At 38.4% G+C, this 26987-nt stretch overlaps 1 protein-coding gene across 2 annotated transcripts in view; it reads right to left on the reverse strand.

The window, feature by feature from the left end:
- BMPR1A (bone morphogenetic protein receptor type 1A) overlaps positions 1 to 25365 on the reverse strand; it is a 37183-nt gene extending 11818 nt beyond the window's left edge. For both annotated transcript variants that reach the window (XR_006016905.1, XM_042033257.1), the window contains exons 1-3: positions 25244 to 25365; positions 10024 to 10231; positions 1164 to 1326 (exon numbers count right to left, since the gene is read on the reverse strand). Coding sequence is in view for 1 of the 2 variants with exons in the window: in XM_042033257.1 (XP_041889191.1) it covers positions 1164 to 1326; positions 10024 to 10090 (230 nt within the window). In the remaining variant the exon portion in view is untranslated. The remainder of the gene's footprint in view (positions 1 to 1163; positions 1327 to 10023; positions 10232 to 25243) is intronic.
- Positions 25366 to 26987: the final 1622 nt, after the last annotated feature.

Here is a 26987-nt window from a genome sequence, read left to right on the forward strand (position 1 = left end):
CAGATGCTCTCTCACAAAAATTCATTCATTCCCTCAACACAGATACTAAGGAAAACAAATTTAGAAATAATTTTGTTTACCAAAAATCTATTTACATTAATTCAAAGAAATGCAGATATGGAAAGCATAATGCCGTAAGATACCCTGCACATAGACACTGTGTTTTTAACTAATAGCTTTATTATCAGCATAATGGCCTATCAGTTACTAGGTCAGACAAAAACTAGTAAGGCCTATACTGACTGCACACACTAGAGGGCAATAAAAACCAATAAATAAATACCAAGAGGCTTGAAAGACAAAATACTGGAACGTTTTCTCAGCTCCAAACGGTTCGTAAGTTACCGCCTATGTTTACATTTAAAAAGACAGCAGTGTTTATTCTACCTCCTTGGGTTCCATAAAAACTGCCTTATCTGCCAAGTGACACCTTCGAGAGACTGAATACTATGTTAAAGTGAAGACTCAGAGTACAGGAGCAAGTAATATGTTTTCAACTGTGTATATTAATTCTTAAGGAAGGAAACAGAAGGGCCTTGAACATGGAATTGCAAATGAAGAGAAAAAAAGGAAAAACAACGACTTTTCAGGACATGAAAAAAAACCACCTTAAGCAAGCACATAACCTGTGTGCATGAGTCTGTTAGGATTCTTATGCCTATCAGAGAGAAAACTCCCCTCCTGTCACTCCCCTCCTGTCTCTACATGTCCACAGGCTTTTCTTTATTTTCCGCTGCCTTTCCTTCATAGTCTGTAACTATTGAACATGTAACAAGAGGAATTCTCAGGAAATGGCTATGTTGGTTACATTACCTTTTTGACTACTAGCTGAAGAAATAAGCAAACAGGTGGTTGTGTCAGAAGGCTTAGATTTGGGTCACTTAATACTCACCCAGTTGTAAAATATCACAGGGTTACTTAAAACCTCTGTCCTTCAAAGCCGTTGCTGGACTTAAAATGACCAGTTGCAAATGGTTCTAAGGTGTGGTGAAAACAGTATTGTTTACACAGAGATGACCATGAGTTTTAGCCCTCACAGAACATAATAAATTATGGTCAGATCACCTGAGAGAACCTTGGTCAGCCTCTAAAAGTAGTTTGCTCTCTCAAAACCCAAAATGATCCTCTTCAAAGAGCCTCTCTATGCTGAATGCAACACTTACATGCATGTGTTGTTAATAGCATCATCTGGACAATGTCCTGAGCAGTAGCACTTAAGAAAAGGTAAGGTGTCCTCTGGAGCAAGTGTTACTCCATTTGCTTGTTTCTTTTGGTCAGAATTTGTCTTCATTCCTGTACCATGAAGCATGCTGTCTAGCTTTTGACCTGGACATGAAAAAAATAACAACAAAAAAAATGTTTGCATCTCTTTGATAACTGTTCAAGAGTTTTACAGGCAAAACATGACAACAGAGTAATTATATTAATAAAGAATTGAACAACCTCCTCTCCTTTGTCTCCTTGGGACAATCTCCTCTCCCAAGATTATGGTAGAAATCTGAGTTAATAATTTTATTCTAGAAATACCTAGCTGAAATATTTTGTACCTTAACAGCAGATCTTCCAACCATAATCCATATAAACAGAAAGATATTTTCTCGTTTTGAAGTAGGGAAGAAAATTAGTGGTGTAACTGGTTAGAGTTTTCTGAAGAAAGCTTCTCTCATTCATGTGTTTAGAAAACCAAAATGCTGACGGCTTGATAACCACAACAAGAATAATTTTATGCATGACTGAACATACTTAATATGCAATTTTCTAATTTTCTGAAGTAATTTTTTATAGATTCGCAGTCTCATGGAAGAGCAGTAATAACTCCAAAATCTCTTGGTTTTTTTGATCTCTATATGCATTAGTACTTCAAAACACAGCTAAAGTAAATCTTGTTTGCAAATTAAATTTCAGTAAATGACATGAACATCCATCCAAACAAGCTTTCACAGAATAGAAACAGGGCTACATCATGTTCCAAGTAGCCTTCAGTTTCTCAACAGCAGCAGAGTTAAACATCATTTGCTCTTGTTCATATTATGAAAGTGCTTTTGTGAATGTAGGCATTCAGAAGAAAACATCCATCTGTTTTCTTCTTAGTGAAGTACATCCAGAAAAAATTTAGGAACATTATCTGCCTCATTTGAAATATGCTATGTGATTACTATAGGAGATGATAACATCTTTACCCATCTCCCTCAGCTTTATCATACAAAATTTTACCAACAGGAAGTCTCTTTCTGCCCACCACCTTGGCTCTAAATCCTCAAGGTATGAACAAAATACAGATAGAAGAGCTGTGAACAAACTATCACCCACACTTATACAGATTATAGCAAGGCTCTGTGTAAGGCTCAGTGTGCAAGGTAAGCCAACAGCCAGTCAGGACCAGCAGAGGCTTTTACAAATTCAGTTATTAGTAAAAAAATGGAGGTTACAATAAAAATTTCAGTTTTTCTAAGGAAAAGAAACCTGACCAGGAAACTCATGGTCCCTTTCAACAGATTTGTGTGGCTTCCTGTCAAACCTAGCAAACACGAGGTGTTGAGTGATGAGAACATTAACATCCTGTTGTACCTTGCTTAAAACATGGGCAAAAAAACTTGATTAAAACCTTGTGCAGATACAGCCACCTGTATCACTCTACTGTAACATCTACTATGTCATTCAGACAAGTGCCCAATTAAATATTTGTGAAATTTGATCCTACTGTCCTGAAAACAGCAGACTTACAGATTTCCTCATCTGGTTAATACAGCACACCTAGTGCACTGTCCAATGCAGCAAAGTAATGCAACTGTGGTATTTTGGATACAACCAAGAGAATATCCTGAGAAATACACCATTTACCCAAACACTGAAATCACAGAGCAGTGTTTTATTTAATGTGGTCTTCAAACAACATTTCAGTAATGCCCAAGTTAAACAGTCCTGATATGTACAGACTGTTAACAAGAAACAAGATCTAATGCTAGAATAACAGTAGATTGTAGGTATTTCTGATTTAACCAAAAGGAATTCTGCACATATGAAATAGCTCCTCCATCCACCCCCCTCTCTTTCCACATATTTCTTCCCAGCGTAAACTGAAAGGTAATTTTAATACTGTGCTACAGACATTACATGACATTCTGTATTCGCATTTAAGAGATCCTTACCTGCTCAGAGAAACAGGTAATTCTACTTAATATTTAAAGGAAAAGCCACTGCATATGTACAAATAAGGTCTTTCTAATGTTGTTGAATGACTATGGCATCTTTCCCAATTGATGTTATACCCCCCCACCCCCCCCCTTTATCTTCAGGGACATTCCACACGTTAAAAGTCTTTATGGTACTTTATGACCAGCATCTTACAGTCACTCATCCATTTTCCTACTCTGATCACTGAATGCAGTATTTTTTCAGCTTATTAGAGGAGAAATCCAAGAAACCCTTAAAACATGGCTTCTCCTAGCTCAGAACAGAAAGAACAATATTTTTTTGCAGGTCTTGCATCTTTTAAAGCAGTATAATTCTCTGCAAACTAACACTGAAGCATGACTACAAGAATACCAACCTTTTATACTATAAGTGACATGAAATACATTTCTCCTCTTCAGTTATTATGATGGATTGCATTACAAGATTTATGAAGAGTAGATACCAAATAAAATCCAAAATAGATAACTGTATTCTCAAAGAAACAGCATCTTTGTCTTTTGTACAGTTTCTATAGGCAAAGATTTTTATTCAAAGCACAAACAGACTACAATTTCATTATTTTTGTAATGTGAAACTCCATAGGAGCCTGCTTTCATCTTACAGGTAATACCTGCACTGCACAAAGAATGGGGGGAAAAAAAAAATCACTCTTGTATTTTTACTCTCTAAGACTGTAAAGAGAACTCTTCATAGACAGGAGTTTAAGTATCCAGGGAAAAGAATAGGAAAATTTTGAGGATACTTGGGATTACTTCAGGAAACAATTTTTAATTGTCTCCACCTAGATATTATCCCTAACTGTATCCTTTACTGCAGTACTGTAATTCATCCTCAGCACTTCAAGACAGGTTAGTGTCCATCTTAAAGTTGGTAGGTATGGGGATGGTAGTCAAACATGGAAAGACTTGGCTTCCATCCACCTTAGATGTTAAGAGGGCAGATGAAGGTCCTGAACTCACAGGATACTTCACTGCTGTTTTTCCTGGTTAATAGATACTGAGTAAATGAACAAGAGAGAGCTAAGGATAGGCCTAAAGAACATCTTCCTCCAAGCTTTATCTCCTCACCCCCAGAGCTCCAGCTCTCAGACATTCACATCTTCCCCCTGGGAGCAGGACAGTGAAAGAGAGGATCATGTTTTAGGGATCTTGTGACACTACACTACTTGATGATGTAATTAATCTCTTCTTTTCCATGATACATGCAGTTGTCACTCTGCAGTACAGCTAAGAAACATACATACACAAATCTCACATAACCTTCAAATGTGTGTCATATATTGTGCTCTGAAATGCAGCACCCAGAGACTTCAGGCACAGCAAATTTCCTAACCTCCACCTGCAAACTGCACAGAGCTGGTGTGGCAAAATAATATACACGAGCAACAAATGAACTATCACACACTGGAGGGCTTATTCAAGATCCTGGCTCACTTCTGGCCTGTTTATCCAGCCTTGGGAGCTACAGCATCATAGACTTCTGAACATGCAAACTGCTCTGTAAGGTGTATTTTACTGCATTACAAAGTTACAACATTCAGTGAAATATCAGAGTAATGGTGGACCATTCTCCTCTCTTAACTGCAACAGTGTAAGATGCTGATGAGAAAAAAGCTGATGAGACTTCAAGTTCTGACTTTGTCATTTGCTCAGCCCCATCATACACTGCATTCAATGTAGACTACTAGAAGTGTAAAAAACTGCTACAGATATGACAACACTTAAATGGTTTTCTGTTTAAAATTGAACCTTATTTTAATAAAATAAATAAAAATTACAAAAGTTAATAATAAAACAAATTGTTAAAATAGAACAACACCCGCCAATATATCATATCCAGCCTTTGATCAAAAAAGATAAATTATTCAAAGCAGTACTTTTTCCAATCCCAGAAAATAACTTAAGACTATAAAATGTATTTCAAAGAAGCACAGGATATTAAAAATCCCACTGGGTTAGAAACCTAAGTCTACTTGAAAGCATGCTTCAAATGTGAATATTAATATGGATAAAACTTAAAAATGTACTGTGCGTGACACTGCAGTGTTACTAATCACTAAAACCCGAGTTAACCTGGTTGCAACTCAATGCCAGGAGACAGATATAATTTCATTAAGTCTTCTGATCTAAGAAAAAATTTGTGTAACTCATAAAAAACCAGCTCTATGAAATACAGAGACAGCAGCAAGTGAAAGAACACAAACACAAAAGCCAAATTGTACCTGCAATTTTTAATTAATTGTCTCCTCTCTTTCTCCACAAATAAAGGTCCAATATGACCCATAGCAGTAAAGTTGTTTGATAGCTTTCTAAATTCATAATACAGAAATTGGCCATAAAAACATTTCTATTCCAGACTACATTATCCTTAAAAGGGATTTGTCCTAGCAGAAATACAGTGCTAGAGGCATTTCTTTGTAGCTACTCTGATGCATGCTTGTAAACGCCAAGAAATTCAGTATTTAAGTAAGAAGAATCTGTCAGAAGAGCCCCTTCACCTGCCTCCCTGCTGGTACTGACGCTCAGGCTCACCCACACTGTGCTCTTTTCATCAAAGATGAAAGTTGTACCAGTGCTCTTTATGTTAGATATGCCTTCCTTATGAAAAAGACATACCTTGACATTTTTTATGTGGTAGTTTTAAATTACTTTTTCTTGCTTTAGGATGCACATTTCACCTTTCTGCTTATCAAACTTTCATAATGATTTAACATGTTCTGTTATGAATTAAACCTCAGTACAACTGACACAGCTTGAATTACTAGCACTTGCTCCTAAAACACAAAATTTTTTTAAAAATCAGAAAAATTGTTATGAGTGCAAAGAAAGTATCTTAAATGCTTCTGCTAACTGTGTTTGGCATTCTAACCATAATTCTCCCTACAGTGCTTTTTTATATATCAAGGCTGTGATCTCCAAAGACCAGGCATGTTAAAGGTAGCTCCACCTAGCAGAACTGGTTCTTAAAAATCATAGCATGTTCCCAGACTACTGGTTTAAAACCTTTCTCCTGCCCTCCCAGCTCTCCCAGGAGCTATACCAGTGTTCAACACAGACAGGCAGCCCCCGCCTCCTCTACTTCCCAACCCACAATCCTCAGCCTCTTCACCCACTTCCCCACAAGTCACTTCTGAAGACTATTCTGTTCCTATGCACTCAATATAAAAGCCAGAGACATGAAAATTTTGTGTATTTTACTTTTAAAAAGTACTCTGCATTCCAACTTAAATTAAATGGACTTTTAAAGAATAAAGTTACTTAAAACTAAATGAAAAATTCTAATAAAGAAATAGATCAACTTTTAATAATCCCTTGGAAGAACTTTAATCAGACAAATTCGTAAGAACACAGTTGCTGCCCATATTTTAAAGACAGATGCAGCCGTTAATAGGGGAAATCACCAGTAAAAAGAACTAGTGTTTTCAAGTAATGAATTGGCTACTGACAACTGGAAGTTCCTTCTATAGCTTTTAGAATTTTGTTTCAGATTAGTTTATACATACAAATTCAGTAACTATTTCACCTGAAATTGAGAAAATGCTTAAGGGCTTTAAAATATATCTTAATATATACCTTATCCATATCAAGTATTTGAATAAAAGTAATTAAGAGGCATGAAATAAAATCAACAGGTTTTTTCTTTTAGTTCACTAACAAACTGTGGAAACTTTAAGTCCATTTTAATATTTAATATCAACACTGTTAAAATTTGACTTTTAATAAAGCTTTATACATATCAAGTGCTATTAATACATTTTTAGTCAACTAATTTACAAGGATTAAAATGCTGGTCTTCTGTGGTGTCTCTGAAGAATACACAAAGGTGTGATGAACCACATGGGAAGTAAACTGCCAGCAATGAAGTACCGAATTTATGAGAACATATTTAAGTAGATGTTAAGCACTTTACTACTGTTACAGATATTGATCAGACGTGCTCATCAATGCACTGTAACAACAAAGAAAGGACTCTACTCAGAAGTAAAACTAGTCCTCTGAACGAAAAACCTGCCCTAGTGGGAAGACAAAGCCTGTTTAGTGCAGTCACAACTGCAGCTGAAGCTGAAACCCTCTTGCCTTAGATCAGAAAAAGGAGGTGGATGAAGATGCAGAGCAAGTGATAGGTTTAAAGCTATTGCAACCACAGCAAGAAAGGAAATACAAAAACGTTTTAATGGAAGAGGCTGCTCTTAAATCTGGCCATCTGCACCCCAGGCTTATTTCTGACTATTGCTCAGTGTAAGTGAAGAAGTCCCAAAGCTATAAAGATACAACCCAAAGGGTAACCACTGGGTCCCCGTGCTGCATAGTACCATCCTGAGAAACTGCAGCTATTCACCAATAATGCCATGGAATTGCCTCTGGTTTCTGTTGTTATTGTAAGAATATTTTCACATTAATCAACACATGCAGCCACTTGCTTTTTCAGGTTACCTGTTAAGGAATCTGGTATGTATATATACATGCAGTTATACAGACACACTTGCTTTTATCATTCTCTCAGGTCTTGGTAAGCTCTGAAATTCCTAACATTCTGAAGAAGCCTCCAAAAAAAACCCCAAGAGAGCAAACCATTAAGCTGGATGCCAGACACTGGAAGTACACACACTGGTTTCTACTTTCTCAGCTTTTTCTTCCTCTTTCTGTAAATCACACAAATCCTCTTAAATTCTTCATAATGAATCTTTCTCACCTCTGTTGATTGTTTTACGATGCATTTTTCTAACATCCTGCATACATTTTCCTTGTTCAAACTACTTTTTCAACTGTTCATAGTTTTCACTTTAGATTGTCTCTTTCCTATAAAAATTTTAAACGTTTTATTACTATGATCTTAATTCTTTCCTCCCCCATGAATCTAGGGAAAAGCAGAGAGACTTGACTGGTTTTTGCCTCACCACCCCTGGAAACCAAGTATATTTTGCACACTTGCAGAAAAGCCCTTAGGCAACCTGCAAAGAACTAACAACATTTCACAAGCTCAACTCTTCCATAGTTTCAGAACTCCCTCAGCATTGATTTGGAAGTCAGGAAAATTTCTAAGATAAGGCAATTTCTTCCTTTGAAGCTGAAAAATAATTTTCAGTCTTTAAACTTAATTTATCTATATTACTTACCGGAAGTTATCTACTGAACTGTTATTAATCAACGTGATCGTGGAAGGAGTTAATGTAATTTAATTTTAAGCTGCTAGAAGACCTGTATATTTGTATTATTATTTCGATTTGTATCTAGAGAGAAAAAAGAATCCTTCAGCTGCTACTGCCTATGAGTAAAATGATAAATGGTGACTAATGCAAAGGGGTAACCATGACTTCAGCAAAAAGAACAAAGCACATCACTCTTCAAGGGAACAAGGGGAGAAGCTGGTCTCTTCTGCAAGAAGCAGCCAAACTACTCGAACACAAGGAGAACAAGGTCCACTGCAGAACACTATGTCAGAGTATTTTAGAGCAGAAGAGACCTCTGGGAGTCACCTGGTACCACCACTCGGTCAAAGCAGGACCAACTTCTATGTTAGACCAGGCTGTTCAGTCATTGCAGTGAAGTTCTGGCTTTTTAAGGGTGGATATTGCACAACCTCCCCAGGCAGCCTGTTCTAATACTTAACGTTCAGTGAAAATTTCCTTCTTAATTTCTCAATGAAATTTCCTTTACTTTGATTTATTCCCCTTACCAATCTAAGCACCTTACAGCAATCTGCAAATATTTGTAAATCTACTACAGACTTCAACTATACCCAAAACTAGGCTATTACTAAACTGTGCTTGATACACATGGATGTATCAAGCACAGTCTTGAAAGAGACAGCTCTACTACATCCTTTAATCTAATATTGCAGATTAACACCAGAAACAGAACAAAAAGATCGGCATTTGGGTACTTACCAGGCTTCCTCCTCTCCCCACTTCAACAGGTTCATTGAATTGCTATTCTTGAAAGTAAATATCTCACATAATATTTCAAAATCAAGCACTAAGCAGTAACTGATCTAAGCATGGAATAAGAATGTATATTTGACTTTTATATTCAAGTATTTAGATGGCAGTACCAAATTAGTTTTCTCTATTTTCCTGAAAATACCTGGAAAGCTCTGTGTACTTAAGCACATGAGGAGTACACAGCTGGGAGAACAAATACTCTTACACAGAGACCAACTAGGCATGTATGTGTCTGCTGGACATGCAGGGCACTGCTGCATATTTTTTTTTCAATTCAACCCAATTTGACAGAGGAGCTAAAGCTCTAATGGTAACTGGATTTCCAGAAGTTTTTGATAATTGGTGTCTGGAAAGACAACAGACATACAAATGAGTATCTTCACTAACTGAAAACGAGGGTAATTTGTGAATGTTCCATAGCCTCACCTTGGCCCATCAAGATGGCACAACAAGTTAATTTAGATTAGTTATACCATACTGCCTCGGGCTGCTGGGAGCATCAGAAGGTGTGGGGAACTGCACACTGCAAGTTCTTCAGTGGGTCAAGTTTAAAGAGATCAAATATTCACACATATATGGAACTGAAATACAGAAGGTCAAACCTTCACTTCTGCTGCTCATCCAACTTGCTCCATGGTGTACTACACATTTTTGGTATTGTTTCTATTTAAGTATTTGCTATAATAGACCTAATCTATACTACAATGAATGACCACTAGAATGTCCTTCTTTTTAGGGAACCATCCATATGGCACATCAGGCCAGTAAAGTCACCTGCCTGCAAAAGAAACTCCAAAAGAAAAAAAATCCTACTTCAACCATTGGAGAACACACAACTCTTGTTACAAATCAAAAAGATAAACTTATTTCAACTAGTACATATTTACCTTGAACATGGAGAATGATAAGCAGATAGGCTCCAAGCAATTGCTCATGAACTCTCAATCGAGTCATTGTTCACTTTTAATCCTTCCTGTGTAGGGCACCCAGCCCTTCTGCTTGACAAGTGCTAAGCTCAGTCTGTTCAGTGAAGCCTAATACAAGATTTGGTGCTTGGCTGCAAAGATGTTTCTGTAGCTTTTCCACCTTTGTTTCCTGAAAGATACAATAAAACAAAGTGTTAAAAAACTTCATGTATTTGAGAAACAAGAAAAAACCCTCAAGATGGTCATCATGCTGAGCATAACCAACAAACCCAACAAAAAACCCCCATGTGTTTATTAACATTAGTAACTGAAAACATTAGCCATGTTTACTATCTATCTGAAGAGCAGGGTTCTTCTGAAATACACACTTTTGGTAACAACCCACAGGGATGTTTTCGCATTCCTATAAAAAAATATTAGGTCTGTCAACTCACTGGTCACAGCCGTGTAATTTTAGACTTGCATATAGCTATTAGACATAATATTCAACAGATGACCAGGTTAATCTGTTTGAAAACTATTTTCTTTACAGAAACGAAAACGTCTTTAAATTATTTTTTATAAAAATTAAATTATGGGTGACTTCCCATAATACTGTGGGGAGAAACAGCAACACCATGTTAGGCCACCTGTTGAAAACTGCTGGTAGAGAAACTTCGTTGCAAAAAAACCCCAGCCTCTCTGCTGGATGAAAACCAAATTTGTATTAAATTTAACAGTTAGTTTCGTTTCCTAATATACGTATCTCGTTACTTTTGTCTCTTAGAAGAGTACTGCATCTTTAAAACAAAAACAACAACAAAAAAGACAACATTAACTGCAATTCAAAATCGTGACATCCTGGATTCCCAAGCTGTGTGCAAATTAATTCCTCCTGAAAAATTACACTACCATATGCACATGCCATTTGCTCCACAAATATAATTCTACTCGTGCAGCATGGGTGAACACACAGCTAAGACAGCCAAACAGAGTAAGAAGTCACTTTTTCAGACTGCAATAGTTGTGGTCATGTTCCGCTTACAGAACTTTTCAATGGTGATGCACAAGGGAAGCGTAATTGGGCCTCAAAGGACTAAGACACAGCTTGAACACCTAAATAGTTACTTGCAACAAAAGCAAAGCTGCACAAAGATGAACAGAGCACTGATTTTGCCTCTCCTTGGCCTCGTTTTGGTAGGGTTGACCCCCCTGACCCCTGTCAGCCTGGCGCTGCTCATGAATGCCAGAAGGGGCGTTCGCTCGGGGATGGGCAGCAATTACTGTTGGTGGCCGCTTCCAGCATCAATAACTCAATCTGTCTGTCGGCGAGACCCAAGAACTTTTCATTTTAATGAGTCTTCGGAGGCATTTAACATGGAGGCAAATTAGCGGCTGAGCCGGGAGGTGTCTGTCACTTCCAATTCCGGCGGGCGCGGCGCAGCGCCCCGACCCCTGGCCTACTTTTCACACGTCTCTGACTTCTCCCTAATGCAGCCACAAAGAGGGAGCCGGGCGCCCCCAGCACCACGGCAGCCCTTGCCAGGATTACTGCCAGGTTGTGGTGGGATGGACTCGGAATCGCGCGCTGCGCAAACGTCTGGAGCACCAGGAACTTCAAAGTAAACTTCCTGGCCAGGCAGAGGGAAAAGAGATGTGACAGCAAAAATATTCACTCTTTGGTGTTCCCTATGCACAAGACACAGCACCAATTCTGACAGCTAACAAGGAACGTCCTTCTAGCTGTAAACCACCAGTCCAGCAACGTAAGTCCGTAAGCATTACTGCTTTATTCTGTGTTTCAATGGCAATAAACTCCCAATTCTCAATAACACATGTGGAAGCTGAAAACTGCCAACAGCTTTATGTAGCAATAACAACAAAGCCTTTATTTACAGCATTCTATCAAGAAAAAACAAATCTCAGTAATAGTCTGTTTAAAGTATTTTAAAAAATAATTTCTGTCTTGTCTATGCAAGTTTCAGGAAAGAATATATATTTGCACTCTTGTACACTGCAAAAGTAGGAGTGTTTCAAACTTTCAGAGAATTGGTGATCTCGCCCCCCAGTTCACCAGAGGGCACACTGGCACAGGAACATGTATTTGCCACTGTACCACAAAGCATGTTACCCAAAAAAATCAAGAAAAAATGGGGAAAATAGACCATTTAAATGCAACTCACTCCAATATCATGGTGCTTTTTTGTTCAGTGATACAATCTAAGGTAGTTCCCATGCTGTCCAAGCCTATTCAAAAAATAATGCTCTCCACCAGCATTTTGTACCTCAATCTTCCTTCCAGTAATATTTCACATTTCACAGATATATATATAATATCATATATAAAACCAAGTAATAAAAATCAGAGAGAACAAATTCTAATTCCCCATTTTAAAACAAAAAATACCTTTTCAGACTCCCATTAAAGAGGAAGACTAGCAGCCCTGGCTAAGGCACAAAACTGAGAGAGCAACAGCTGGAATTTCTCCAAAACCTGCCTGATATAACAGTGCAGAATGACACAACTAAATACCTACTTCGAATATATTAAAGCACCAATTAACACCTGGAATGCTACTCTGCCAACAGAATGATGCTGAAGAGATTCAAACCCATAAGCCAATCAGTTGATTTTGAAGTTCTCAATCTCTTTTCTACTGTAGCCACGAAGAAGTGTTCAAGTATAATCCACTAAAAAGTAATTTATTCATCAATTGTAACACCTGATTTTTCTGCACTGTATTTTATTATCCTTCCCAATAGCAGTTTACTGAAGAAAATGCTTTTATTGTTAAAACTGTGGGGGTTTTTTCTGAACTGGAACTCAGCAGTGAATTCATGGCACTACCACAGCAGTCCAGCCCTGTGTTCTGCTTTACTCCAAATATATGAAGCCGGAGTGTGCAAGACCTGTCATATGGTCCAAACCAACTCTGAAAGCATGGAATTAAGTGGTAACTGTTCTTTAGATGTGGCTATGTAATATTTTTAACAGCATGATCCCCAAATCAAGTGAGCTGCACTGCTCCAAATTTCAATAACGAATGATAGTGCTGAATGTAACAACAAAGACAGTATTGTAAAGGGGAAACACATGAAAAAATGTCAATCTTAGACTTCACAAGAATTAGAACGTACAATCCATTTCAACAGACAAGATACTTCGAACCATTTGCAGCAGTACATGTAACACCAAGTTAATGTATTTAAACAAAACTAAACATATTAAATGGTTCTCTGATGTGTAACTGGGGCAAGAAGCAACTTAGGCAACTGTAAGCATATTACCTCAATCATAGGTACAGTTTTGAACAGGACTTTGAGATGGAACAGAATGCCAGAGATAAACTGGACTGTCAGTCTAAGTCAGTGTGCAACAACAACTTTCTTGTAAGATTATAAAAAAACCTGATATGGTGCCACAAAGAAAATTACTCATTTGGATGAAGAAAAGAGGGATTATAAGAACAGCAAAGAATTCACTACAGGGCAGACAAGTAGTTTCAAGAACAGAGATTAGTAGTCTAGTTCAAATGGCATTTGAGGACCTTGATTCTTGATTCAGCTTGACTGAAGAATACTCACCCTTTTCATTAATGAAGTAGGCACAGAAAGCAAGACTTTAAAAGAATTTGCTGACAAACACAAATTGTCAGTTCAGCTGAGTGTTGTTTTTATGCAGGAAAATTTGCATCACATGAAAAACTGAAGAAATGGAATGAAGTACAACAGCATGAAATTGGGAACGTCACGCATATGGGTAACTGAGGAATTTCTGCTTCACACAGACTAGAAGCTCACACGTAAGAGATAGCTATGTCCAAGAACTCAAGGACACCAACTGATTACAGAACATCAGACACATCCGTGTGACATTGCTGGGAGAAAGACACAAACACAACTCCAGTATTTCCTAGGGAAATTTCCCTGGGAAAACAGTAAGGCATGAATAGCACAGAGACAATATGACTGATAAATTCAACATCGGTATCTCAAGGAAAGAAAGACATTTGGAGATGAAAAGAAAGGAAAATAATACAATTAAGACAGTTAAAATTGATGGATAGATAACTACATTTTGACAATATAACAGGAATAAACACAAGGAAAGACAGACAGCTATTCAACTTTAAGAAAATTACTGGTTCAACAACTAGGTATGGATTAGCCATTAAAATTCTTTAGATCAGAAATGAGAAGACAATTTCTAACCACTGGTTAGAAGGCTGTAGGGCAGATTTTCAGACTAAATAGAGTCCAAAAACCTAAATCAGTCTTTAGTTTACAAAGGCCACCATCTCATGTAGCTACAGGTGTCAGGAAGGGAACAGACTTATCTGGGACTATATTTTATCACTCTTAATACAAAAAGAACTGTAGTTAGCTTTAGTTTATCCAAAGTCAAACACTCAAATTTAACCAAGCCCCTAACAAGAAGAAAGTTTCAGATTGTGTACTGTGTAATTCTGTCAAATACTTGTACAAACCTACTTTTTAAATGTGTTTCTATTATTCCATTGCAAGGTGTGGTCACACAAATTGTAGTAAAGTGTCACAGTGAAACACTCGAACTACCTATGCTTGAATGCTATCAAATATGTTAAATTTAAAAGCACGGTAAATCCACCCCCAAAATCTGTCAAGAAATCCTACAGCTGATGGAGAAGACTGCTGGCTATTGCAAGCCAGCTGGCTGCATGGCCACCAACAAAAACAACTTCACGTAAGGTCCTATTTTTTTCGGCACTAATCTGTTCAAGCTCACAGAAATAATTCCCTGGAACTGTGGACTGTGTAACAATTGTTTAAAACTGTTCCTGATTGCATAAATTTAAAAGCCAATAAAGTGTGTAAATGATACAAATGTTTCTTCTCCCTCTACAAACTGAAGTGAAATCTGAAATGCTAAATGAAGCACATTTGTGTGTATTATACACTTCTCAAAAGACTGAAATGAAAAATTAAATCTTAATCCTCAGTGCATATAGAACTATGTGTTCAGAACACATGCACTGCAACACATTTGTTCATTCAAAAAACACAAGATCCTAATAACTATTTTTTTTTGCAGCAGGGGAGCTCATGGTCTTAACAAAAAGGCCTTTTTATTTGTGACCAGTGGGAAAAGCCACCAAAATCCACCTTGGATAGTCAAACAGGTATCTCCTGAAAGCAAGATCTCCCACTGCTGGCAAATATCAAACGTGTGTACATCACGGCAAAATGTAGAAGCCAAAGTACTAAACTATGATATATCTGTCTGTTTCATAAACAAAGTTGTTAACCGTGAAGAAATTAAAGCCTAGCTGCTTTTTACCATGCCTGGCACCATTAGGTAATTGGGGACGCCATTCATTGGACTCCTGAATGCCCATCTTACTGTTACACTGGTATCCAATTAACTAACTGCTACAAAGTTTCTTCAATTAAATTAACACTAATGAAATTCAGCAAAATTGTTTTCCCAGTACATCAGGTATTCAGACATATCCTAATGTGTTACAAACATGACACATTCTCTTATTTGAACATATTCAGAGAAAATTTCACTACACCATTTTTATTCACCTTGACCCATTTCCCTTTTTTCTCAACTCCTTCACTTTAGTGATTAGCTGGCTTAGAGCTTTTGCCCTTAAGCCAATTGGCAAAATGGACACCCATGCTCTTTCTACCATAAATGACATCAACTTCTGCTATTCTACCCAGAAGCTATCCTTCCTACATGTTTTTATAATCTATTTATCATTTTCGTTAGTTCCTTACTGTCATACCAGTCAACGTGAACAAGGAGAAAAGTCTCCACATGTAATACATACCATCTCTAAATTTAATAAATCCAAATGGGAAATCATAAACCTTTTAGATCCCATTCACAAGAAAGATACTTACTTTTGTTCACCGAACACAAGCAGCAAGGAAAAAATCACCGAAATGGTTATAAATTTTACCTGTCACTATTAAAAATATTACGGTCACACTATACTGCTTTTAAGACTCATCACACATTTTTGGCTTTGAGTTTCAATAATTTGACACAAATAATATATGTGGGCTGAGGAAAGGAAAAAGCTGGGCCTCAATCCTGAATATACATTTGCTCACTTTTTTAGAGCGGAAAAAGGACCCAAAAAACAGTGTGTCAGTGCCTTCAAAATTACAAAAGCTTTCATAGAAAGAGTTTATAACGTGCAACATCCCTTCCAGCACTATAAGGACTAATGAATGTTTTCACAATCCTACAGTATTTTTTTCATAATTTAAGGACAGTTATTTATTAATCTATGTATAAAAAAATCCCCAGATCAAAAAATTGACATGGCAAGCATTTATTTTACTTAGCCCCCGTGATCTTGGCTGCCTTCAGCTATACCTATAACCTCTGCCCAATCTAGAGGAAGAAATTCACAACTTCTTTATGTCTCCAAAGTGAAGGTGATTATGCAAATTATGGAACTCACGAAGAAGAGTTCTGCAGAAACTGGGTTTTTGTGTGGTGCTTAAAGAGCACATTTTCCATTTCACGATGTCTAAGGAAAACAGCCTGTATTTTTGGTGACGGGCTTTCATCAATAACAAAGCAAGATGGACAAACCGCTGCTTTCTCCCTGTGTCAGTGACACAGGTTTCTCCCAGAAGAGGAGCGAGGGACAGGAACCAAGGCACCTCCCCGCCATCCTCAGGCCGGCCCGCGGCTCCGGCTCCCGGCGCGCTTCCCAGTCCGACCACTTCGCCCACAGGAGGGTGGTGTAAGCTCATTTCCCAGTAGGGGCACGTTGCTAAAGCCTACCTCTCTCACGCACAACATTTAGAAAATAGAAAATTGCTATTTAAAGGACACATCACTTGAATTTTAATTTTTGGTACAAAGGAGAAAACAGCAGCAACAAAGCCGAGACAACTCAATACGGGGTCTGAGGGTTGCTTTCTTTCACATGGAAAAAAAACCAAGACTACTTCTCTCCCTCTTCCCCTCGCCTCTTCCAGGCTTAACTCTTGTTTTCTAGGTAGTAAGGTTTTTCCAAGTGCGCTGGCCAGCCGCCAGCTCCATAAAGCGAGCGGGAGGCGCTCCCCCCGCGGCCCCTCCCGGCAGCCCAAGGCGCCCGGCCTGACATGCTTTTCAAGGCGTGCTAGACTGCAGCGCAGACTTTCTGGCTCCACTTCCATTGTTTGCACGGCTGCTTTGCTCCTTATCCAGAGCCTGGATTAGCATAAGAATACTGTCTTCCCCCTCTGCAAGCCAGCTCCCCTCTAGAAGACCTCCACCCCTTAAGAATAAACATAGGGTTGGGTTTCTTTTTTTTTTTAATTTTTATTTTTCTCTTTAAATCCCCTTTTTCTATTCAGGACTTGTAGAAAACAATAAAATAAATAAAACGCTAAACAAGCGAGGCTGACAAGGCTCAGAAAGGCCCGATTGCATAGATTAGTAATTACCAAGGTCAAAAGAGTCAACCTGATAATGCGCAGAGCCCTCACTCCTCACACTCACGTTGTGGACATGAAAGTTATTAATGGATATGCTTTCCATACAGAGCTGAATATAAATAAATTTAGGAAGGAGCAACAGAAAGGAGCTTTTAAGTCCCCCTTCCTTTTAATTTACACCTGGAAGATGGAGTTTCAAATTACTGAAAACAGACAGGAAACAACATTTATGAAGACAACTCTGCCAAAAATACAAACAAACCCCTCCAAACTGCGAGTGGTGATGCCTTACACAGGGGAATCTGCCTACTGACACATCTGCAAACTCCTTCCCTCTGGTATGCGACAAAGGGACTATGGTGTCCCTTTTGGAGCAAGTGACATGTGATCTAGTATTAAAAAAGGCTGACAGAAGAGCATTTCACAAGAAGCGAACTGCTTGCCCTCACAACACTTCAAACTGTCAACATGGGCATATTTTTTTGTTCTGCTACACAGAAGGTAACAGCTGTCCAAGTGAATTCATACGTTGTTTCATGAACAAGATAAAAACATACTTGCAAATATTACTTCATAAGCAAGCAACGTAATTTTTAAATCATCAAATTCAGCACTCCCCACTGCAATGGGTGAGAGATGAGCTTTCTTTGACAGCATTTGCTCGATACATACAAACAGCAGAGACAAGACTGGCAAGTTAAACATCATGAAGATTTGCTAATACAAAACGCTGCTTGGCAAGGTAAGTCTTAATCCTCATTTTCCTCACCTGCTTCCCATGCCCACAGAGGCACTGTACTCTGCTGAGAGGAGAAACTCCCTGTCTAGCTGTTCCCACAAATCACTGTAAATAACACACAGATATCCTCAAAGGAGTGGTCTCCACCAGTCTTCCAAAGAGGCATTTTAATAGCTGGATAGGACAAATAAATGAAATAGTAGGTGCTGCTCCTTTATGGTCCTCTAAGACTGCTGTGGCAGGGGAAGTTATATTTTAAGTGTTCTTACTACAGAAACAAAAAGTTTGTTCTTTGTATAAGTTATATTACCCTTATAACTTAAAATTTCAACCTCTCTTTTTCTTTGGAATTTTAATGAATAGTTGACTAGCTTTTGTCATCTGCAAGCCGTCACTTCACCGTAGAGCGCTGGGATATTTTCAGGACATTACAAGGTCCAGGCACAAAACATGAGGAGGTTACTACCTTCACAGCAAGGGCTAAAGAGCTGAGCAAGTATTATCAGTGGCAAGTTTAGAACAGCCTAAACTAGAATCATTCATTATCTTACATAGAACCTGCAAAGTGTTCAGATATTCTTCGTATCAGAGTGATAAATGCTTATGTGTAAAGCATGACATGCTCACCTACGGAGTTATCTCACAGATAATGGATATACTGAACTAAATTGCTATATTAAGAAAGTGCTTACACAGGACAAATAATGTAAAATTAATTATATGCTGCATTCAGCATCTATTTTCATCTGTAACATTTAATTTCAATGTGACATATATGAGAAAGTATTATTGCTCTGGGAAAAATTTCCAGGACTCTACATTGTATGTGTCTGAGTGTTATCTTACCCTGTTAGTGTTCTGCAAGTCTTGCTGAGATGAAAACAGATTTTAATGCAAACTTAAGTTAAACTCTAAGGGCACTGTAGATCTGCTTAGTTAACTACAGAAACAACATGGCATGCACATGCACACACACAACTACTCCTCTTAAGTTTGAACAATGTACTTTCATCAAATGTAGCTTCAAAGACATTGCCAAATCCAAACACAGTAACCTTTCAATAGGTAGACAGAAACAGAGTTCAAAGGTAATGTTTACTTCAACAGTTATAATCCTCTGTTTCCCTGCACTGAAGTGCTAAAGCAATACTGTTAATTTTTTTTTTCCACACAAAATTCAAAAACAAACATAAGCTTTCTGGTCATGAGATTAATGAGATTAAAAATCTCCCATTCATATTCAAGCAACTATACCAGTTCTTCTCTCAGTGCAAAAGGGTTATTTTAAACACACTACAAAACATTTTTCAACAACTGTTGCACTGTAGAACTCAGCACAGCAGAACATCAACATGTAGAGTAGAAGCTTGATTTGGTTCGGTTTTAGATTAAATGAAATTCACATTCGACTAATAAAATCTGTAAATTTTTTTTCATTCAAATTTTTGCTTTTCTCTCCATACTGTAAGAAAGCAACTGGACTAAGACCTAAAGAAACTAAAAAGGTATAGAGATTATATGATATATTCCTTCTATGAATTTCACTTGGTTTCCTACATTTCTCTTTGACCATCATGGTGTACAACTTAAATTGCCCATACTCAGTATTACAGGAATGACTCGGACACTATTTTTTACTGCAAACATTTCCCCCCACTCTCCCATCATCCTTAAACTTGAAGGTTATCTCCTCTGATGTCTCAACAGTTCCTTAAGCTAAAAATCTTAAAAGTAAAATTATCTTCCTCCTAAGTCATCTCTTCATTAACTTTGGCAATTCAATTATTCCCCAGTCATTCAAGATCACATCCTGAAAACTCTCTCATTCTGCCTTTTCTTATGTTACTTCTGTCAAGGCTGTTACTCCATCTAGGGGTGATTTATTCCTTCCAGATCTTCACTATCAAAACCTTTCTTTCAGGATTCTTTAGCTTACAGGAATCACCTCTAATAGGATGGAATTAAGGCTGATTCAAATTAAATCTGTGAAGGAAAAACTGAGGTTACAGGAAAACCACAGATTCCATAATGGGAAGCAATTTTTGTTGCTAGTTAAAGAGAATTCAGAATTATTTCTGGCAGAGAGAAAGGGAACAAAAAAGACATCATTATTGAACCTTCTCTATCAAGCACTATGTAGTATCTTGTAATCCTCTACCACATCCTAAGTATTTTTCCATTTCCCTTTTTCCTCTGAGATTTTTCACACGGTTAAGAACTGTACTGAAACCAAACCAGCGGATGAAAGACTGCAGTAATATACTGGGTCTGTGTGCCCAGGTTTTGGTAGCAGGGGGCTAAAGGGGTGGCTTCTGTGAGAAGCTGCCAGAAGCTTCCCCCCATGGTCCAGCCAATGCCAGCTGGCTCCAGGATGGATCTGCTGCCGGCCAAGGCCGAGCCCGTCAGGAATGACAATAATGCCTCTGAGATAACATATTCAAGAATGAAAAAAAAGTTATTGCACAGATGTTCCTGTGGCCAGGGAAGAGAGGAGTGAGAACATGTCAGAGAAACAACCCTGCAGACACCAAGGTCAGTGCAGGAGGAGGGGCAGGAGGTGCTCCAGGAGCCAGAGCAGATTCCCCTGCAGCCCCTGGTGTGGCCATGGTGAGGCAGCTGTGCCCCTGCAGCCCATGGAGGTCCCACGGGGATGCAGAGATCCACCTGCAGCCCATGGAGGAGCCCATGCCAGAGCAGGTGGATGCCTGAGAGGAGTCTGTGAACCCACCAGAAACCTGTGCTGGAGCAGGGTCCTGGCAGGGACCTACACACTGCACATTTCCTGGTAGGACTTGAGACCCTCTGGGGGGCCCCCATCAGAGCAGCCTGTGCCTGAAGGACTGCACCCCACGGAAGAGTGTCCCACCCTGCAGCAGTCTGTGGAGCAGGGAAAGAACTCTCCTCCCTGAGCAGCAGCAGCAGGAATGTGTTATGAACTGACCACAAGCCCCATTCCCCATCTCCCTGCACTGCTGGGGAAGGGAGGTAGGGCCCAGGAAGGAGGGAGGAGTGGGAAGAAGGTGTTTTTAAGATTTTGCTTCTTATTATCCTGCTCTGATTTTGTTAGTAAGACATTCAATTATTATCCCCAAATTGAGTCTGTTTTGCCCATGATGGCAATCAGTGAGTGATCTCTCCTGGTCCTTATCTCAACCCATGGAGAGGGGAGTGATAGAGTGGCTTTGGTGGGTGCCTGTGCAAATTTTAAAGACCAATAGAGCAAACTTTTTTCCCCCTTCCCCATTAAAAAAGTCTTATTAATTCAGAGATTGGTGATATCACCAAACATGAAATTTACTGAGGGGAGGGGAAACCAAGTAGATTGCGAGTGTACATCTCCAAATTCCAAAACAACTCAAAGTGCACAGAACTTCAAGACACCTGTATAAATATCCCTCTTCTCATACACTGCCATCTCAAAGACTTCAGGGACTCTCCTCTGCACAGGCAGACCCCTTATCACTTCACTTTCATCCCACTGAAAGCATAGGACTGAACTGTTTCTGTAAAAAACTTTCATGTGCTTTACCTGCCAACTGAAACAAATAATTGGTTTTCAAACACCAGCAACTTGAACGAGCATGTTTGAACAGGAACAGGAATTTCAGATCTTAGAACAACAAAATGTGCTTGGAGCATGGTGAAGTGTAGCCATTTGGGAACCCCTCTGCACATCCTCATTATGGAAATTCTCCTAACAGATGTGACTACTGACCCCTCTAGCATTACTCTACCAGATTCAGATTTTTACTCAAGATCCTGAAATTCCTGTACTGTGCTGTAAACTCAAAACACACAAATTTTAAGGACATGATAAAAATATCCTTACTTTACATAGACTTGGCTATGGCACACAGTCAATTTTTTTAAAGGACAGTGCCTATATCTGGTTTAGAAATAAGAAAATCAGCATGTTTCTATCACAGTGTCTTTATAAACATTATGGATTTTATATAAAGACCCTTATCTAAATCAGTCTGAGATTTTGGTAAGCTAACAAGTAACTGCTTATTATTTTAATAATTAGTATTTTAAAACACATTTGAAATGGACCCCTAGATTTATTTTAATTCAATTCTGTATCAACTGCAATACTTTAGAAACACTTCACCTAACATCTCATGAAACTTACTGTACCTTCACAACCTTAGAACCTCTGGAGAAGGACATTCTTGACTTTTCAACCTAGTTTAGAGGAAATACTCCATAACTGACTACTTAGGACTGCTTCAAAATAGTACCATCAGAAACAAACATTTATCTGCTTCATTTTGGCTCAAGGGAAAAAAAAGGAAAGAAAACAATTCTTGAAAGCAAAATTAATCCCTCTATTAATGTTTCATTGAAACCCACATTTTACCATTCCTAATCTAAACGCTAAATAGAAAAATAAGCAAAAAAGGAAATCTGGTGTGTTTTTAATTACATATTCATGTTACAATAATCTGGTTGGAAAATACATTCCTATCAATACAAACATCTTCAGACTGTACTGCAAACGCATTCCTTGAATGCTTTTCTCACTGTAAGATCTTTAATTGTTCTCTGTCCTACCCCAGAAAATTCCCATCCTCAGATACAGAAATAACATACAAAATTTAGCTTCCTTTTCCTACACAGGAACTTGTCTAGATTTCTTTCAAATCTGTTGCCCATGACACTTTCAACAGGAGCTTCTGAGCCAAACAAAGCCAACATAAAAATGAAGGGATTCTCAGCAGCTTACTCTGACCTTGCTGAGCCTGAGAGTCTTGGCTAGCAACAGGAAGGCTCTTGTTTTGTGTGGTCTGAGATCAAGATGGTGAGACTACTGGAACAACATGGGGTAAGCCAGGGGCAACAGGAGTAAGGAAAGTCCTGTTAGGAGGACAGCGCAGAAGAGAGCAGCTCCAGAGTGGAACCACTGGCACTTCCTGTTTTCATCAACTGATTCACAAGATGACACGGACTTCTGTTTACTCCACTCCTGGAAAATGCTTTGAGCACACTGACCTGCATTTCCCATTTGTGGTTTGAGCCTCAAGTGGTTCAGCCTGTTTGTTACGGAATTAACTCCTAGCAAATAGTTTGCCACCAAGGAAATTCAATGGCAGCTAACCCAACCTTACAAAATAATTGTTTCCTAACAGAACAGAGAGGATCTTAGGCAGTCTTGATGATTAATAAGAAAATCACTGCAGGAATACCATCTCATCACTGGCACCCTTCATTCTGAAGCACCTGGTATCTATTTCTGGCTGCTGAATGAACAAGCTCCATCAGAACAGAAGATGGTCCTACCACTACTGGTTTGGAGGACACAAAGATGACAACTCTATGGACAGTAGAAGCTGAAAAGCAGGAAATTATTCCTAAACTATCAACAAAAGTTATTGGTTCAGTGGTTGTATGTTAGAGGTCTTCAATGTCCTCCTAACTCATGCCTTGCTGCAGGCAAGCCAAACTAAGGGAGTATTTGACATTTTAATGGGTGGTGCTGAGAAGTCATCCAAGTCCAGTTTTCAACATCCCAAAGAAAACAAAGTAATCATACAACCAAAATCTTTCTATTAAATGAAGACACAACACTATATGGGACACCAGTTGAAGAAGGGAATTGAGCACACATAACCCTACTGATGACGTGTAATATACTAATCTGAATTTCTCCAGTTGCATTGCACTAGAAATGCCTGCATAAATTCACAGGTGTATTAAATTTAAATTAAATTAAAAGACAGACCTATTTACCCTAATAAATAAGATGTAAGAAAATTTTACAGTGTACCACAAAATAGAGCAGAATTAGCAAAAGTACAATGAAGGGCTGTATTACAGAGATTCCATATTAAAGAAAGATAAAATAAACCATCTTGAGAACTGTCAGACATTTGATACTCTTCATAGAACCCTAAATTGGAAGGGACAACCAAAGAAATTTAATCCCAATTTCTCTCTGTAAACCAACGAGGAACTAACAAATAAACCATCAGTTTTAGATGCAAACAAAAGACACCTTCAGTATACAGTAAATATTTAAAACTAAAACACTCATTTTTACTGGTTCTTGTGGATGTCCGAACTCATAAATGGGCTCAAAGACATACCTGAAAGCAGGTCAGGCAATGAAATACAATACTGCTGATATCTCACTCAGGAAGCACATAAAATGTCTGATCAACACCTGGGCAACATACCCTGTTTCACATCTGGTATTTATAGTATTTCCCTCTTTTGGCCTTCATGATCAAATTTTTTCTTTTGTCTTTTTCCCTTGCTATTGAAATTCAGGTATAAAAGGTATGACAACAAGAGGCAGTACATAGGAGCAGGAATAATTAGCACAAGGACTTGCTTTTATTTGGTTCTGATAAGCACCGCTCTTCTTGCTTGTGTGCTTGTTGACTCAGAAGCCCATAATCCCTAGTAAACAAAGAACAAACTGCGTGAAGATAGAGGAATTTTGTGGTGGAGTGGTGTTGCCATTTCATTTTTTGCTGGATCAGCTATTTACATACAGGGAAAGCATAAAACAACCTCCCTCCCTCAACTGCTGCTAATACTACTCCTCTTTAAGAGACTATAAGGCAGAAAAAGTAACTTGTGAAGGTGGTTGGGTGTGTGTGTTTTGTGTTTCTCTTTTTAAAACAGTATTGTGTCCAGAATTTTCAGCCCAACTACTTATGCTGATGCCCTGCCACTTGATACTGTATAAAGCTTTTGCCCAGTCATATCAGCAAAATAATAAACTAAACTAATAATCAACTAAAGCATTAGTAAGCAGATTCTACCAAATAAAATTTGTCTGGTACCGTAACTTTTTCCAATGTGCCTTTGTACAACAGATGTCTCTGTAGTTGATGCTGATTTGTCTTTTGTCATAACTGAAACACGGACAGAGATTGGATCAAACAGCTGTTTCAGTATGGTATTAAAGACTGTCACTAGCATAAAAAAACATGGCTCAGAAATTTTTTCTAAGATATGGTGGCTGCTTATCATACACTTTTTATCCCTGAAATACTCGAAATAAAATTTTGCAAGCATTAACCTTACCTCCAAATTAGGAAACTGAATGAAACTGTATTGTACTTCAAGCTTCCTCCAGACTGTTTTCATCTGTACTTCCACTTCATTAGTTCAAAGGTGGTATTATAGAAATGCATATTTCTGTTGATCTGCAAAACACAAAGAGGATTTGATTAAACAGATAGCTGAAGAAACTGTGTTGATGGCTTATGGTCTAGAATATGAACTGTACACTGCAGATACTTGCATCTGGAATTACAGAAACCAGAAGGAAACTTCTTAAGAGTCATGCATATCCAATAGCTACACACTTGCAGCATATTCGTAAAACACTGACACAAAAAAGAATTTAAAAATTTTATTTTATCATTAATTGCTCATATGAAAAATGAACCAACAAAAACATTTCTATCCTTTAGTTTAAATACACATTTGTCTTAGATGAATGATGTCAGGCAGGAAGGGTGTTAAAAATCTCTGTTGAGACTTTTCCTATGAAAATAAGCCTTTCTCATCTCTCCTCCTAACTCTTGGATTCTCCTGGTCTATACCAGCCAGATTTGCAAGCCTCCAGACACCAAGTTCCCAATTTTATTTTTCCTTTTAAAAAAGTCAGACTAGAGAATCACAGAATCAGCTGGGTTGGAAAATACCTTTGAGATCAAAAAGTCCAACCTATGACCTAACACCACCTTGTCAACTAGACCCATGGCACTGAATGTCACATCCAGTCTTTTCTTAAACACTTCCAGGCATGGTAACTCCACCACCTCTATGGGCAGCACATTCCAATGCCCAATCACCTCTTCTGTGAAGAACTTCTTCCTAATGTCCAAAGAAAAGGACACACTGCTGGTGACACCAATGGAAAACACAAGCCATGCACAATTCAATCTTTATTATAAAACACCAGAGAATCTGTAAGACTGCAGCTCCACACCAAAAATCCACTGGTGTCACCCAGAAACTGCAATATACGGAGAAATAATCAGTCGGTTTATTGTAGCTGTGCACAGACATGATTCCTCCCGGGAAGAAACAAGCAAGCCAAGAATTTGGACAAAGGTACTGGCAGTAGGATTTGATTTTTGGTTTGTGTTTTTGAACTGCTGTACATCCCAGCACCAGAGGAAAGCCTGGCAAAGGCTCTTACCCATTTTTCTTAAGGATTGTGAGCAAGCCTGATCTGTGTCAAATCCCAGCACTGTCAGATGCATTGTAGATAGCTAAGATGGGCTTATCAGCTTTGTTAGATCGATTCCACAGTGAGCAGATGCCACCTATCACCAACTTTTCCCATTTTATCAGTGTCACAATTTTTGAACATTTCCATCATCTGAAGCTTTTAAGAAGATCCTACAAGAATTTTATCATTTAGAAGTCCCAGTCTTATGACTGCGATACCCTTAAAAATCACACAAAGGATTAAATACCACCATTCCAGCTGTACGGTTAAAAAACATACAACCACTCATACAGTGTAGAGATGTAATGACTTTTGAATACCAAGGCCAACAGGATGGGAGCAAACAGAGAAACCATGTGCATGATTTCCAGCAGAGAAGGAGTTTCAGCATCCACTCTTCTTCTCTTTTCCTTCTTAAGCACCACAAAGACCTTTACCATTGCCAGAAGGTCAGAATACTTCTGTCTCCATGTCCATTTATAAGCACTGCTCCTCACACACTGAGGTTTAATCGTCTTGGTAATAAATAATAAATTTGTGCTAAATGGTAACCCAAAACCATCCAGAATATCAGATAGCACCAAT

The sequence above is a fragment of the Corvus kubaryi genome, unplaced genomic scaffold (genome assembly GCF_017639235.1).
Source record: "Corvus kubaryi isolate FWS band 111438036 unplaced genomic scaffold, C.kubaryi_AGA036_p1.0 37357, whole genome shotgun sequence".
Lineage (NCBI taxonomy): Eukaryota > Metazoa > Chordata > Aves > Passeriformes > Corvidae > Corvus > Corvus kubaryi.